General features: G+C 32.2%; 1 protein-coding gene across 2 annotated transcripts; it reads left to right on the top strand.

The window, feature by feature from the left end:
* Positions 1-10,003: 10,003 nt before the first annotated feature.
* On the top strand, positions 10,004-14,863 carry LOC145185543 (uncharacterized). 2 transcript variants are annotated; one of them, XM_090098109.1, is made up of 4 exons: positions 10,004-10,149; positions 13,363-13,688; positions 14,023-14,172; positions 14,389-14,863. In XM_090098109.1, the coding sequence occupies exons 2-4, from the start codon at positions 13,478-13,480 to the stop codon at positions 14,631-14,633; spliced, it is 606 nt and encodes a 201-aa protein (XP_089954235.1). In that variant the 5' UTR covers positions 10,004-10,149; positions 13,363-13,477; the 3' UTR covers positions 14,634-14,863. The 2 variants fall into 2 exon arrangements, with proteins under 2 accessions (XP_089954235.1, XP_089954234.1); XM_090098108.1 differs by lacking the exon at positions 10,004-10,149 and adding an exon at positions 13,037-13,152.
* The last annotated feature ends 1,165 nt before the right edge of the window (positions 14,864-16,028 follow it).

The raw sequence follows: 16,028 nt of genomic DNA, 5'->3' as shown, positions 1-16,028 counted from the left end.
TTGTGTGTTGGAAAAGGGCGGAACGGCTACAACCCTTACCACTCTGCTCTAACTAATTTTTCTTGACCGTACCAACTATTTTCGGAGACCTTATGGTAGCGAGGAGGATGTCTCTAAAAGTCGTACCCTTACATCAATTTATTGACTGTATGTCAATAATCCGCCTTTGACGTCAGCGAAGTTTGAAAAAAATTTCCAAATTCTGTAGCAGTCTCATAAACAGTTTAAAATATGCTGAGGAACTTCAAAACATCTCACAGGCTACAGCGTAGAAGTTGAAGCACTACTATGAATTGCGGATTCTGGCTCATTGATACTTTTCTATACTTAAGGAAATTCAAGATGGCGTTGTTTTTTCGGCATGCATTGACATTTTTAAAGATGTGATATCGATTCTAGCGCATTGATACTTTTCTATACTTAAGGAAATTCAACATGGCGTTGTTATTTCTAGGCATGCATTGATATTTTTTATAGTGTGACATGCCATTAATCTGTAGGAAGTAGTTTATCACAGTCCATAAATGCAAAGCACGGTTTTATTCCGTAGTGTCCAATGGCCAAGGTGTGAATACCGTCTTGTAAGATGTGTCTTTTGTCATCGTTAGCGCTGAGAGCGATTTTGTTGATTTCTTCGGTGTAGACATCGTGATGACGTGATCGGAAGACGTTCATAGCTGCAAGCTTTTCTTTGTTATTCATTAAGCAGTCTTTATAATCTTGATGAGTGATGTGTTTCTCAACGACTTTCTTTTGAATATTCTCCATGGTTTGTTATTTTTAAAAAAAAATTTATTTTTTAAAAATTTCACCACAAGGTATTGATAACTTCTTGAAAGTCAAGACCTTCATTCAATTTTTTTAAGATGTAAAGACACAAATGACCACAATAAGAAGTGTTACCAAACTGAACTCTTTCACTGTTATAATAAACCGGGCTTTTCAAGTATTTAGTCAATTCAACAAGAGGAGGCTGAGCATAAGAGTCGAAGCTGTATTTTTCGTCAGCGTCTTTATACCAGCACACCCAATGAAATCCATCTGTACTAGAATCTCCCGTATTCACGATTCCACATTCTTTTTTCATTGTCTTTTCTGGCAATTCATCCCTCACAAAAACACCTCTAAAGTTTTTCAATTTTAACTGTTTAGTAGCCTTTATCAATTGAAAGTTAGTTAAAGCCTCATTGGGTAAAACAATTCCTTCTACGTCAATCCATTGAAAGTCGATCATTTTTTTAATTTCTTAAAAAGTTTATCCAAACTTTTTAACAAGCGATTTTCATAGAATAGCACCTAAAAAGGGTATGCTATTAAAGGGTGAGTTAGGTCCGAGTAATAATCCAGATCCAATAGATTGATAGCCTTTTCCATTTTTAACAAAGAGTCCATCACCGTGAACATTTTTAGTCCATGGGGTGATAAACAATCCTTCTCCACCTAAAGTTTTTATCTTCATTCCATTTCCATTCTTTTTCAAGTAAACGATACCTCTTCCTGCAATTTTATCAACCATAGCAGATCCGGCAGAAGAGCCTACACCTGCTAGCAATCCAGTGGCTAGAGCAGGAACTACTCTTGTGGCAAGAGTGCTACCTAACATACCTAATAACGGTAGAAGAGCTCCGATGAATCCACCTTCAATGGTTGAGTTGTATGCAATTTGCCTTTTGCTCAATTTAAGAGTGACTCCTTTACCAGTTTCATACGCTTTTTTAATTTTGTTCAATTGCGCATTAGTGATAGCGAGAACATGTTTACCGTTCAAGTCTTGATGAGAAAGCTTAATGCTAGTATCGGTTTTATCATGCATGGCTTTTTTAATTTTATCAGATTGACTCTGCGAGATATTAATTTTAATGTTTTGATAATTGCTCATTTTTAATACATAAAAAAATTATTTATTTCACTTCTCGAATATGATATCGTATTGTAATATCCTCTCCACGAAAATCAACCAAATCTCCATTCTGATCAATGATGCGAGTAACCATTGTTGAAATTTCAAACAGTTTAACAGGAAGATAAATCAAATGCATTGGTCTCTCGATGATTTTATAGCCTGGGCTAACATTTGGATAAAAGGAGTAGATGCAATTGAGTTGAGTTCCATTAATATAGGATGATCCGATAACGTTGTTAACGATTCTGATGGTGTTAATGCTTGAAATTTTAACGATATGATCCGACTCGTATTCGGAATTGGAATTTAATTTTCTTTTAGTAAACCCTAAAACTGAAGAGATGCTATTCTCCACGTTAAAGTCAATCAAATAATTCAAACCAAGTTTAATGGTTGATTTTAAAGTGTTAAGATTGATTCCAATTTGAAGGTTGTTTGGAGAGTGATTAATTTTATTTGTAATAATATAACTTCCACGTTGAGCTGTTTTTATTACGTTTAAAATAAACCTTTGTAAATACTCATTGATGTCTTTAATGTCATAGCTTCCTGATGGAATGATAATGTTCTCCCAATGAGCACCATTGTCCATGCTGTATTTGAAAGAATTGTTTTTACTGTTTACATTTGGAATGCTGTTGTAAGTCTCAAGACCGAGAAAAGCCATTTCATAACTTTTTCCTTCGTTAAAAACGATTTTATCCAAAAATTCAGTAGTGATAACACTTGATTTTCCATCTACATCGATGATTATACCTGGCATTTTTTAAATTATAATTATTTTTTAAATTGTTTTAGAAAAATAAAAAATCGTCAAATCCGCTTCTGTACTTCCCCTCGTTCTTTTTAGAAGAGAGATCGATGACAGCAAATCCGTGAGGTTCATTCCAGCAATGATTGCAAAAGGCCTTAAATTCTTCTATTTCCATATCACAGGAAACGTGGTCTTGATAAATGTGATTAACGCTTTTTTGGTCTTGTTTAAATAGGCAAATGAAATTAGCGTTTTCTCTAATGGTATGTCTTGGAATCTCGAAATAGTTTTGAGCGAGGTAAAAGCAGTCGACGTTAGAATGTCTTCCTCGGATATAGTATTTTTCACACTTGTTTTGATTGGTCAATTGCAAATCGTCAAAGATCATCAAATTGTTTTTAGATGAATCAAGATCTTCAGGATTAGGCACATCGTCAGCCGTTTCAAAAAATTGGCATTCCATATCATCATTGTTGGAATATTTTTTTGAAAGATCGTTAATAACATCTTCATGGATTAAATTCAATTTTTCCATTTCATCTTGTACATCATCCGTTAACAAATCAACAATATCCTTTTTAGGAAGTTTATTTTCGAAAGACCTTTTGAGTATTTTGTATTCGGGTTGAAATAGTGATTTACCAAAGACTTGTAAATGGTTGTAATCTAGCCATCCCGGTCTGAGCAGTAAATTGAGTAGCAACGTTGTTTTTCCATATCCAGACTTTCCAACGATGATTCCACGTATACTTCTAGGTAAAAGCTTGCTGTTGTTTCTTTTGGTTTTCCCAATTTTACACGACAATTTCATCACTTCCATATTTTTTATATTAAAAAAGTTTTTATTTATGTTAAAATGTATTGTGTCAAATGTAAAAAAATAACAGAAACGAACAACTTGTACCACTCTATAAGCAAAAACAACAGAAATATGCTTAAAGGGACTTGCAACGTTTGCGGAACGACTAAATGCAAGTTTGTTTCTGCGAATGAAGTCAATGGAGGAGACTTGGTGGAATCGATCAACAATTTTTCGAAAAAAATAAAGCTTCCATGGGCAAAGTTTCCAGGAGAAATGCACATTCCAGGGATGAATTTTGCAGGACCGGGTACCAATTTAGACAAAAGACTCACTTCCACAGACATGTATCAAGAGTGGAGCAAACCGGTGGATAGAGTAGACAATGCAGCATATCACCACGATTTAGCTTACAAATATTTAAACGACGTTAAAAGCAGAAATGTAGCAGATCAAATGATGCTTGAAGAAATGGATTCGATTCCCAATCCCACTCAAAAAGAAATAAACGAAAGAAAACTGATCACTCCCATTATCAAAGCCAAAGCTAAATTTGGATTGGGTGTGAGTGATTTGAAATGGACGGATCAACTTGCAGAGGAGCTTCATAAACCGGTGATTCATCATTTTAAAAAAAGAAAAGTGATTGTGAACGACATTGATGAAATATGGGCTGCTGATTTGGTGGACATGCAATCGTTTTCAAAATTCAACAACGGCGTAAAATATTTGCTCATGGTGATCGTCATGATCACGTCGAGATGGAAAGGTGGATAATGGAATCAAGATTGAATTTTTAAATTCTGAAAAGCTTGAAAAACGTAAAAAGCAGCAAAATTGATTTTTTTAACTTTTTATCATGTTAAAAAATTGACTTAAATAAAAGACTTGGCATAAATAAAAAAAGATGGATAGGAAGTATGTGATTGAATTTGATGATATGGGACGTGCACATCTGTTTGATGAAGAAAAAGAAATTCATGTGACTGGATACGAATTTACTGCACATGACGAGTGGGGAAGGAATTACACGATTAGATTTGATGAAATGGGTCAAGCACATGTATACGATTCCATAAGCGAAATTTTTGCCAATTATCCTGCTTCATAAATTTTTAATTCTAACGCGAAAAGAATTAAAAAACGGTAAAAACTTTTTGAAGAAGAAAATATGCTGAAAGTATGCTAAGATTTTAAAAAATTGAATTGACTTAAAGAAAATCTTAGTATAATAAAAATGATTTTCAATTCTTCAAAAAAATTAATTGCTAAAGAGCAAAAACTTGAAAGCATCGAAAAAAATTTTCTTTCCCTTAATAAAATGGGTGATAAAACTGATGCTAAAGAGAGAAAAGCAAAAACTACTGCCAAAGAGCGAAAACTTGAAAGTGGCTTAAACAAAAATCTTTCCGTAATAAAAATGGAAAGTAAAACTGTGAAAGATCAAAAAGTATCAATAGCATCATTAAGAAGGGATGCTAAAGAAAGAGCTATCAAAGGCTATACCAAAATGACTATGGAAGAACTTGTTGAAGCTATAAGAACAACAAGACCTGTCATTGGTCAAAAGTCTGTTAATGATCGAAATGATCGAAATAAAATGATTGTGAGAGAATTAAAAGAAATTGCCAAAGGGCAAAGAATAAAAGGATACTCTAAAATGAGAAAGGAGGAACTTTTAATGGCTTTGCATCCTCCTAGAATTGTCTCTGCTCCTGCTTCTCTTCGTAGACGAACGACTGAGGCAAGACCTTTGCATACTAATGAAAGGTCTACTGTGGTTAGGTTTGTTAAGCCAGCTGTAAAAGTTTCTGTTAAGCCGACAAAAGTTTCAATAAAGCCTGCAAAAGTAAGACTTGTTGTTAGTCCTGAAAGACCTGCTGTAAAACCTCCTATTGCTTCGAAACCAGCGATCATCTCACAAAGACCTGTTGTAAAACCTCCTACTGCTCCGAAACCAATTCATTTGCAAAAACAGATTCTTGATGAGCCTGTTTCAGATTCATCGCCTGTCATTACGCCAAAACCAGCTATTCCACCAAGACCTGGTTTATTTTCAAGTCTGACGAAAGTTACAAAAAGTGTGACGTCATATGTTGCAAATAAGTTTAATGATATTAAAGAATGGGTAGAACCCTACGTTCCTGAAGTAGTCAAGAAGAATGTAAGCGAATCAGCAAAACAAATCGATGAAAAAATAAAGTTGATCAAATCGCTTGTATTAAAAACAGAGTATAAACAGCCTGCGCCAAAACCATTTACAGTAAAGTTTAAAATGACTGAACATTCAGCGGAGAGCTCTGTGAGACAATTTTCTTATAGACCTTCTTCTCGATATCAAGACATTGCATCCTTTTTTAATTTGGTGAGAGAGTCTGCCATTCAAACCATGGGAGGGGAAAGAAACACCAAGGTAAGAATTGTTTTAACGTGTAAAATGAAATCTGTAAGCATGATGACTGGTGGAGAAGTGACTCGAGAAGCAAGCTTTTCATCAAGATCAGAGATTGTTATAGCAACTACAGATGTAAGAGAGCTCATGGGTGAAATGGAAGAAAAAGTATTGGAAAGTAGTGCTAAATACAATGCTTTAGGATCCAATTCGACTCTATCTAAGATTTTAAAAATGGATATCAACTTTACTGATTACGAGCCTCTCAGCGGTTCTTCCTATATTGAGCTGTCTAAAGAGCTGAAAGACAAAAAGGCGATCATCAACATGGAAAACAAGGACAATCAATGCTTTAAATGGTCAGTCACTCGAGCGTTGAATCTTAAAAATAAAAACAACGAAAGAATTGACAATGATCTTATTTTAAAATCAGAAGAGCTGAATTGGGATGAGATGGAATTTCCTGTAAAGACTACTCAAATTAAAAAGTTTGAAGCGAACAATCCGACTATTAGCATTAACGTCTTTGGGTATGAAAATGAAAAACTTTATCCTTTGAAAATATCTAAATTTAAAGATAGAAAGCACTGTGTTGATTTGTTGCATATTTCAAACGAAGACACTGACCATTACTGTCTTATTAAAAGTTTGAGTCGGTTATTGTCTACACAAACATCAAAAGGTAAAAGAAAACAACATTATTGCAGAAATTGCTTGCAAGGCTATGACCTGGAAGAAAAGCTCCAACAACATCAGCCTTATTGTTATGACAACGATGCAGTCAGAATCGAACTTCCAAAAGAAGGGACAACTGTTCAGTTTAAAAACTACAACAAGTCTATGAGAGTTCCGTACGTTGTCTATGCAGACTTTGAAAGTTTCATCAAACCTCTTAACACTTGCGCACCAAATTCTAAAGAGTCATACACCAAACAATATCAAAAGCATGTTCCAAGCTCCATCGTCTATTATATCAAATGCTACGACGAAACCATTTACAAGGGAAAGCTTGAAACGTATACAGCAGAAAGTGATGATGACGACGTGGCTCAAAAATTTGTTACCATGCTTGAAGATGACTTTATAAAGATTTGTGACGATAGTTATTCACGGCAAGAACAATGGAAAAATAAGAGAATAGAGACTGATGAGGATGAAAAGAATTTTGAAGCTGCAACCGAATGTCATATTTGCAAAAAAGATCTTAACGGTGATAAAGTATGGGATCACTGTCATTTGACTGGAAAGTACCGTGGTGCTGCTCATAAGAAATGCAACTTGGATTATAAAATTCCAAAATTTATTCCCGTTGTTTTCCATAATTTATCTGGTTATGACAGCCATTTGTTCATCAAGAGATTAGGTGGAAAAAAAGGAAAGATCACTTGTATACCTAATAACGAAGAAAAATACATCAGCTTCTCAAAAAGCATCAAAGTAAGAGATTCTATCAATAAAAAAGGTAAACCAAAAATAGTGTATAGAGATTTGAGGTTTATTGACAGCTACAGGTTCATGCCAAGCCCTTTAAAAGATTTAACTAACAACCTTGTTAAAGATTTGTGTGAGGAGTGCTCTAAATTAGATCCAAAAACATGCAAAAAGGACTGCATGGTTAAGAAAGGTAAAAAATGCAAATGTAAAGACAATTGTGAAGATTGCGCTCATAGAAAATCTAAAAAAGGAGACATCATGTGCAAAAACTTAAATTCATTCCACAGCGGAGCAAAACGAGATTTGCTATTAAGAAAAGGTGTTTACCCTTACGAATGGGTGGACTCGATTAAAAAATTCTCTGAAACACAATTGCCACCTAAAGAAGCCTTTTACTCTAAACTAGACGATAAACACATCAGCGATGAAGACTATACGCATGCAAAAAACGTTTGGAATATATTTGGATGCGAAACGTTTAAAGATTATCACGAGCTGTACAACATCTCAGACGTGCTCATTTTAGCTGATGTCTTTGAAAATTTCAGAGACACTTGGATAGAAAATTACGGTCTAGACCCTCTTTGGTATTACACCTCTCCTGGTTTGGCTTGGGATGCCATGTTGAAACTAACTGGAATTCAGTTAGGGCTTCTGTCTGATATTGATATGCTTCTCATGTTTCAAGGAGGGATACGCGGTGGAATTTGCATGATCAGCAAACGACATGGAACTGGCAACAACAAATACATGAGTGATTATGATCCTTCACAACCATCGAAATTCATTCAGTATTTAGATGCGAATAATTTATATGGATGGGCAATGAGCAAACCTCTTCCTGTTAGTGGATTCAGATGGATGACTGAGGATGAACTTTTAAATTGGAAATCCATGCCTTGTATTCTCGAAGTGGACTTGAATTATCCTAAAAGCCTACACGATTTACACAACGACTATCCTTTAGCTCCTGAAAGACTAAAAATTAAAAAAGTGGAGAAGCTGGTTCCTAATTTAAACAACAAGGAAAAATATGCTATTCACCATGAAAGTCTAAAACTATATGAACGACTTGGATTGATCATTACCAAAATTCATCGAGGTATTACCTTTGAAGAGAAACCTTTTATGAAACAATACATCGATCTCAACACCACATTAAGAGCAAAAGCTAAAAACGAGTTTGAAAAGGAATTTTTTAAATTGATGAACAACTCTGTCTTTGGAAAAACCATGGAGAATATTCGAAAGCATGTTAATATTAAACTCGTCACCACAAGAAAAGAAGTTCTAAAATTGTCAAGAAAGCCTAATTATGATAGAAATACCATTTTTGATGAAAACCTTACTGCAGTTCACATGAAGAAAACAAAGCTCTTTTACGACAAGCCTGTTTACTTAGGACTGTGTGTTCTAGACATAAGCAAAATTCTCATGTTTGAACATCATTACGACTACATCAAACCTAAATACGGAGACCGCGCGAAATTACTCATGACCGATACTGACTCGCTCGTCTATGAAATCGAAACGGATGATTTTTATCAAGACATTGCTAGCGATGTTGAGGCTAAATTTGACACGAGCGAATTTCCCAAAGACCATCCTGCTGTTCAACACTTTGGATTCGACTCTGGGTTTAAAAATAAAAAGGTAATAGGTAAGTTTAAAGATGAAACCGGCGGTAAACAAATTAAAGAGTTTGTCGGACTTCGACCTAAGCTATACTCTTACAAGATCGCTAAAAATGAACACAAAAAATGTAAAGGGGTTAAAAAGAAAGTCGTTGAGAAACACATCACTCATCAAGATTATAAAGACTGCTTAATGAATAACAAAGAAAAGCTTGCAGCTATGAACGTTATCCGATCACGTCATCACGATGTCTACACCGAAGAAATCAACAAAATCGCTCTCAGCGCTAACGATGACAAAAGACACATCTTACAAGACGGTATTCACACCTTGGCCATTGGACACTACGGAATAAAACCGTGCTTTGCATTTATGGACTGTGATAAACTACTTCCTACAGATTAATGGCATGTCACACTATAAAAAATATCAATGCATGCCTAGAAATAACAACGCCATGTTGAATTTCCTTAAGTATAGAAAAGTATCAATGCGCTAGAATCGATATCACATCTTTAAAAATGTCAATGCATGCCGAAAAAACAACGCCATCTTGAATTTCCTTAAGTATAGAAAAGTATCAATGAGCCAGAATCCGCAATTCATAGTAGTTGAAGCTTTGGGATATAATTGGAAGTGAAAGAAATAATTGCATCGTTTTTACATTATAATGTAAAAACGTAATGTAAAAACAAACTATAGTTTGTGATTTCTTTTAAATTTGCATATAGTTTATACATTTTCTTCAAATGTGTGAAGTAAATGAAAAGATTTGACAAACTTTACGAAAGTCTGCCTGTTTACAGTTGTTTTTGACAATTTACCCCTTGTTCAAGTTTTAAAAGCAAAGTAAAAATTTAATTACAATTGTAATTCAACTCTAAAGCGGATGTGAACTTATAAAAACCCTACAAATGGTCACATTTAAAATATGTGACCATTTGTAGGGTTTTGTGAAAGAAAACGTTGGTAATTACCATTTAAATGGATTTTTAAGAAGGAAATGTTTTTTTTTTTTAAGGAAAAAAGACTTACCGTACAGTTTAGCAAAATGTGTAAGTGCAAAATCACTAAAAGGAAAAGATATAGTTTGGCTGTTAAAATTTGCTGCTAGCTTTTAATCTGGAAGTAGATGAATGGGCTATCAGACGTTTACCAGAAAAGTTTGGACTGTTCTCCGCGCTTAAAAAGTCTTATCTAATAGTTTTGGGTATTTCGAAACAAGCAAAAAGGTCAGATTTATACATACAGTGCATACTTTTTTAACACTTTAGTTCAATATATTAGGCCACTGGCATCAGTGGCGTATCTAGGGTAGGGCAGGCAGGGCACGTGCCATGGGCGCCAGCCTGAAAGGGGCGCAAAAGAGGCTTGGTTGCGATACAATAAGCGAGAATTATATAAAATAAATTAAGAAATAATATATCATATAAAATAAATATATTATATAAAATAAAGTTTGTGTCATCATTTATTAAAAAGTTGTAATTAAGCACTTTATGTGGGGGAAGAGGGGCGCGAGATCGGTGTTTGCCCCAGGCGCTATTTACCCTAGGTACGCCACTGACTGGCATACCCATGTTTTTACATAAGGATTTTTTAATTCGCTACATATTAATTGCAACGACTAGTTACCGTCATACTTAGGACAGTATGACGGTAACTTGGAACTAAAATATTTATTTAGTTTTAACAAGCTCGATAGCCCTAAGATTAATAGTTATTCAAATTATTTTGTAACAAGAAGTTAAATTTAAAAAATTGAGTAAAAACTCCAATTCCCCCCCCCCCCCTCCCTCCCCTGGTTTCAATACTAGGGCTGTTAAAATTTTTCGTCCTAGGTTACCCCTGCTGCACAGTGGTCAGTTTAGCTGAAAAATTTAAATTAGGTTCAAAATTATGACTGACCTTTTTTGGTACCAAAAAAAGCACGTGATGTTTTTTTAAATAAATTTTTTTCCTATGAATGGAAAACCAGCGTAACTACAATGATATCACAAACTTTTCTCAATTCATAGAATTATTGCCAAATAAATTTCCTCTATACAAAATTTCTTTTTTGTCATATTTTTTAACTTGTTAAAAACCTAAAGTTCAAGAAACATAAGTACCTCTTATCAGAACCATAGGTTACCATTTTTTATACATGATTTGTTATTAAAAAGTTAATTCTCAACTTAAAATGATAAAAGTGTAAAAATGTTTTTCATATGTAACAACTTCCATTATGTGTAATCAAGCACAAAGATGAAGCCGAATATTTATACAAATATTTAAGAACGGCTGCCACCGGCAAAGATAATTGGAAAGGTTTTTTCAATAAACACACGACGTAAAGATTTCAAATTTTCTCTAAAGGTTTGCTATCATCTTTTAGAACATTCACAGTATCTCTCAAACCCCTTATAATTAAAAAATAAAAAATATTTCTCCTGCTTTTTAACAATATACTTTTTTAAAAATAAAAACTAAACTGGTAAAATGTACGCTAAAAATTGCCCGTTTAAAAATCGCCCCAAAAAAGAAAGCTAAAAAGTTATTGATTTTTTACAAAACTTTTTCAAAACTATAAGTAATAATTTTTTGCCAATTCTATACGAATTAATTTTATCTAAATAAAATGTTGCCATCTCTTCAAACTTACGAGTGAAAATTTTATTTAAAAAATTCGAATTGCACTGTCTTTTGGAGCACTATTTGGTGTCCCAAGTATACTCAGTTGACGATATATGTTCATAATATTGTCGACAAGATGGAAAATTTCATCATGTCAAAAATATCTATTTTGAGATTATAATCGATTTAAATGTTGTTTTTTTTACTATCTGATGTTTTAAGTTGCAAGATATTGATATTATTGCTTGAGTTATATTTTGATTTTTTATTTTACATGTTAACGATACATTTTTGAAATAAATGGATTTTTTAACAATGATTAACTTAATAGAACCAGTTTAAGTTTTTACAGACCATAAAAATAACAGTTTTTAAAGCAAGGATTGGTTATTTGGCTAAAAGAATATTTCCACAAGAAAATAGACATCAAACTCATTAGCTCAGTGTAAAAATCTAATATTCATTAAAAAATTGGAATTTTTCATCAAGCCAACGGTATTAACATAATCCGTTTAAATATCCGTTTTTTAGAGTTCAGAAAATCAAATGCAAGACTTGTTTTTGGTATTTCTTACAAATTTTTATTTTTTGGAATAAAAAGCGTTTGGCAAACTTTACTTCTTTATTTTGAACGTAGAACAAAATCACTGTAAAACTCAACTTTTATGATTTTGAAAGAGAACAATATAATTTTAACTTGGCTATCTAAAACATAATTATACGCATCATTAAAATCCTTTTTTAAATTAAAGTTATGTTTATACAATTTATTTTCAGGACATCGTCAAGTCTTTTGTTTTACGATAGAAACTCTAAACATCACTAGAGGTCTTCGTAATTGCTGGCATTGACTAGTTATTTTTCACTGATATTTCTGAGATTACATGCGCTTTTTTAATGTCGTGTTTTAAGTGAATTTAAATGTTAGAGATATCAGCAAATAGTTATCAAAAACATATTTACCCGAACGTGTTGTTAGAGATATCAGCGAATGATTATCGAACACTTATTTACCCAAACTTGTTGTTAATTTATTGTTTTTTATCGCGTTCTAGTAAATTATATTAACTATTAAAAATTAATTCTTGTTAATTTTTAGGGTTTGTTTAGGCTTCTCATAAAATGAATTAGTAATGTTTTACCTAATTGAGACGGCTGATACGCTCTTGTTCTTTTAAGAAATTTTTTTCATTTTAGTGCGCTGCTTTAATAGGCTTGGTATTCAATGAGAATAGTCTAGGGTGTTTCCCACGAACTAAAGCAAAATTTTATTCTTTTTTAGTTTCCGTTTAAAATGTAGTATTAGATCTGCAAAAGAAATTTATGGATAACCGAAAAAAAAAAATTTTTTCTTTTATTTGTTAAGGAACTGTTTAAGTTTTAACGCAGATTCAAAGCTGACCTTTTTTTTATCAGACCAAAGCTTTCAAAGATAATGAACTTTAATTTACACAAATTCCATTCAAACAAAGTAATAACTTACCAATATATGTTTTGACATCATTTAATGGCACCTATTTAGGATGTTTTAATATATATTTACAAAGTAACTTTCCATTTAAAGAAATCTCGATTTCTGAGGAAATCTCTTTTCTTACAGTTAAATAAACATTAGGGAGGTATGTACATATTTATTAATAATCTCAAAAAAACACAATTTTTATTTCAAGTTTTTAAATATTACTCAAGTAAACGTTTAACTTTGTTATTACAGGCTTAATTTTTTACTGGCAGTTTGCTTTATATTTAGTTACGTAATGCGATTACAATCTTATTACGAATAACTGTTGTTACAGCCTGACCGATATTTTTTCTTATTGCTTTGTTAGGCAGGAAGTGCGGTTTGTCGCTAAATACCAATTAGACGAAGAAAGCTCCTGACGCAGTCAAATGTTACGAGAAACAATTTTTGTGTTCAGAGCAGTTTGAAAAATTAGAAAAAATATGAAAACTTTCTATCGAAATTTCACATGGTGCGTTACATTGATTTTTACGCTTCTTGGTCTTATTTGTGTCTTGTGTGGATTATTTGGGAATTCTTGGTGGCAACTAAGTAAATTTGAAACAGAAAGCCTATGGAAAGTATGTACCTCAGCAACGAGTTGCTCGTTAAGAGTAAACACTCTTCGATTTATAGATACCACGGATTCTAGAGGTAATAAGCATTAAAGTAAGCGTAATAAAAAATTAACGAATAAGTTAACGAGTAATAAACTAATGTGTTATTAATTATTTAACTGCCATCTCATCTCACATCAAACTGTAAAATGAAGCTATATGCAGAAAGTTATTGTAAATTTCCTAAGTAATGTTTTAAAATCATTGGCTCGCTTTCCTTCGATTTGGATTCTCTGGCTATGGAAATTAGATTTGCGCTATTTCATTTTTTTTTTTTTTTTAATTCAGTTTTTTATTTTTTGTCGGTTTTTCTGAAAAATCAACGTCGTTTTTATAACACGTGATTTTTGAGAGTTTTTTTGTTTTTTAAGAATTAGACTCCATGATTATTGCTTTGGTGGTCTCAGCTGCATCAATACTTTTGTCCATAGCATCGTCTCTTTACATGATTGTTTACAGAAAAAAATCTGAATCGTGGAACTGTGGAACAATTCTACTGTCGCTTTTTACATTTATCAGCGGTGAGTCCGTTTAACTGTGGCCATTTTAAAATATTTTTTTTTACTTAAACCTATTTAAAAACAACAATCTTAAAATCAACATCCTAAACATTGTTACTTTAATGTTATAATGAAATATAAGAAATGTTATAATGAGATTAAAGTGAATTTATCACCATCGTCCCCTTGTCTTAACTATTCTTCACTTAAAAAAATTCTAGATTTGTATTTGTTTAGCCTCGGCTTGCTTGTCGGTTGTTATATTTGCTGAGACACGATTTAAAGAGAAGTTTCAGTTGTACAAACATGGGTGGTCAGCGATTCTCTCTTGGATCGGGGCCATTCTCTTAATTTTTTCCTTCGGGGGTTCGTGTGTTTTGCTATGCACGAAAAAAAAAGAAGTGATTCACCCAATTGACTATACTCGAAGACCGTCTAGTCAAAATGTTTTAGACAATCCAGGATACGTCCATGATGACTAACATGAATAATAATTTGACTTCTAAAAAATCTGATGCGGTTCAAAGAAGTCAGCGCAACATTATGCATAAAGACTGCTGCGTTGATAAGAATGAAGAAATTGATCGCATAACGCTGTAGATATGTAAAAGTTGACTGTTTATTTTTTGTAGAGAGCTTATTGTTTCATAAAATTTAATTTTTCAGAATATAACTAATTTAATTGAATAGGAATATAAGTAAATGGAGTTCATTTAGTAACCGGAATTTATGTTTCCCTTTAAAGCCATACTGAATAAAAAGACAGCAACATTGTTTAGTTAGTGTTATTTTAACAGCATGAAGATGCCTGTTCAATCTAGAGCGTTTTCATAATAAAATATTTTGACTATATAAATGCCTAAAAATTCCAAGATTATTACATATATATATATATATATATATATATATATATATATATATATATATATATATATATATATATATATATATATATATATATATATATATATATATATATATATATATATGTATATATATATATATATGTAATATATATATTCCTATATTTTGATAAAAGTTGTTTACACTTATATATATTGTTGATAAAAGTTGTTTACACTTAAACAATAATTGATTTACCTGAGAAAAAAAAGATCAAGTCTACTGTCATAAGAAAATAACTCACTGTAAAAAGTTTGTAAAATTGCCCTCAAATTACTTAAATTCGATAAGAAACCTTTGTAAATTAATCACCTTTACAAATGCCCAAGTTAAGGCTGAACATATACGTACACTGTCCTCAAAGACATAAGTAAATTTTTTACAAATTGTATGAATAGTATTTTTACTTATTATTTTGCTTTTTTTTTTTAAAGTAATTTTTAAAAAATAATTCATACTACAATTCGATTATGGTATGCAGCTTTTTAAATTTAATTTTTATGTGAATTCTGCAAGCAAAAAAACTACATCCTGAAAGGTTGAATGATATTCGAAGAATCTGTAAACAGTTCATTAAATTTATTAAAGATGTTGATGAAAAAAAAAAATTTAGTTTCTAATGATATTGAAACACATTATGTTTATCCAATCTTTTAACTATTACAATTACGTAACCTTATACTTTGTTAAATTAGAGTTTCTATTTATGGTAGTGTTTTTTAAACAAACATTTTAAAAAATTACATAATAAAAATAAACCTAGAAAAATTTTATTTAATTTTAACTTTTGACAGAAGCTTAATTAGGCAAATCACTAATAACTTCATAAACTTGAAAAATGTCTAAAACGTTTTTACTAACAGGCCTTTGAGTTAAAATACTTGAAATTAGTAACTTTAAATTAGTGAGGATGTTTTTGCTCTTGTATTGTTGAAAGTTATGTGTGAAACTTTAGATAAGGGGAAAAAAATAAA

The sequence above is a fragment of the Hydra viridissima genome, unplaced genomic scaffold (assembly GCF_058129835.1).
Source record: "Hydra viridissima isolate aposymbiotic clone 2 unplaced genomic scaffold, HvirCarnegie_v1 scaffold_9, whole genome shotgun sequence".
NCBI classification, from domain to species: Eukaryota; Metazoa; Cnidaria; class Hydrozoa; order Anthoathecata; family Hydridae; genus Hydra; species Hydra viridissima.
The sequence above is the reverse complement of the archived record's forward strand: the minus strand, read 5'-3'. Positions and strand labels throughout refer to the sequence as shown.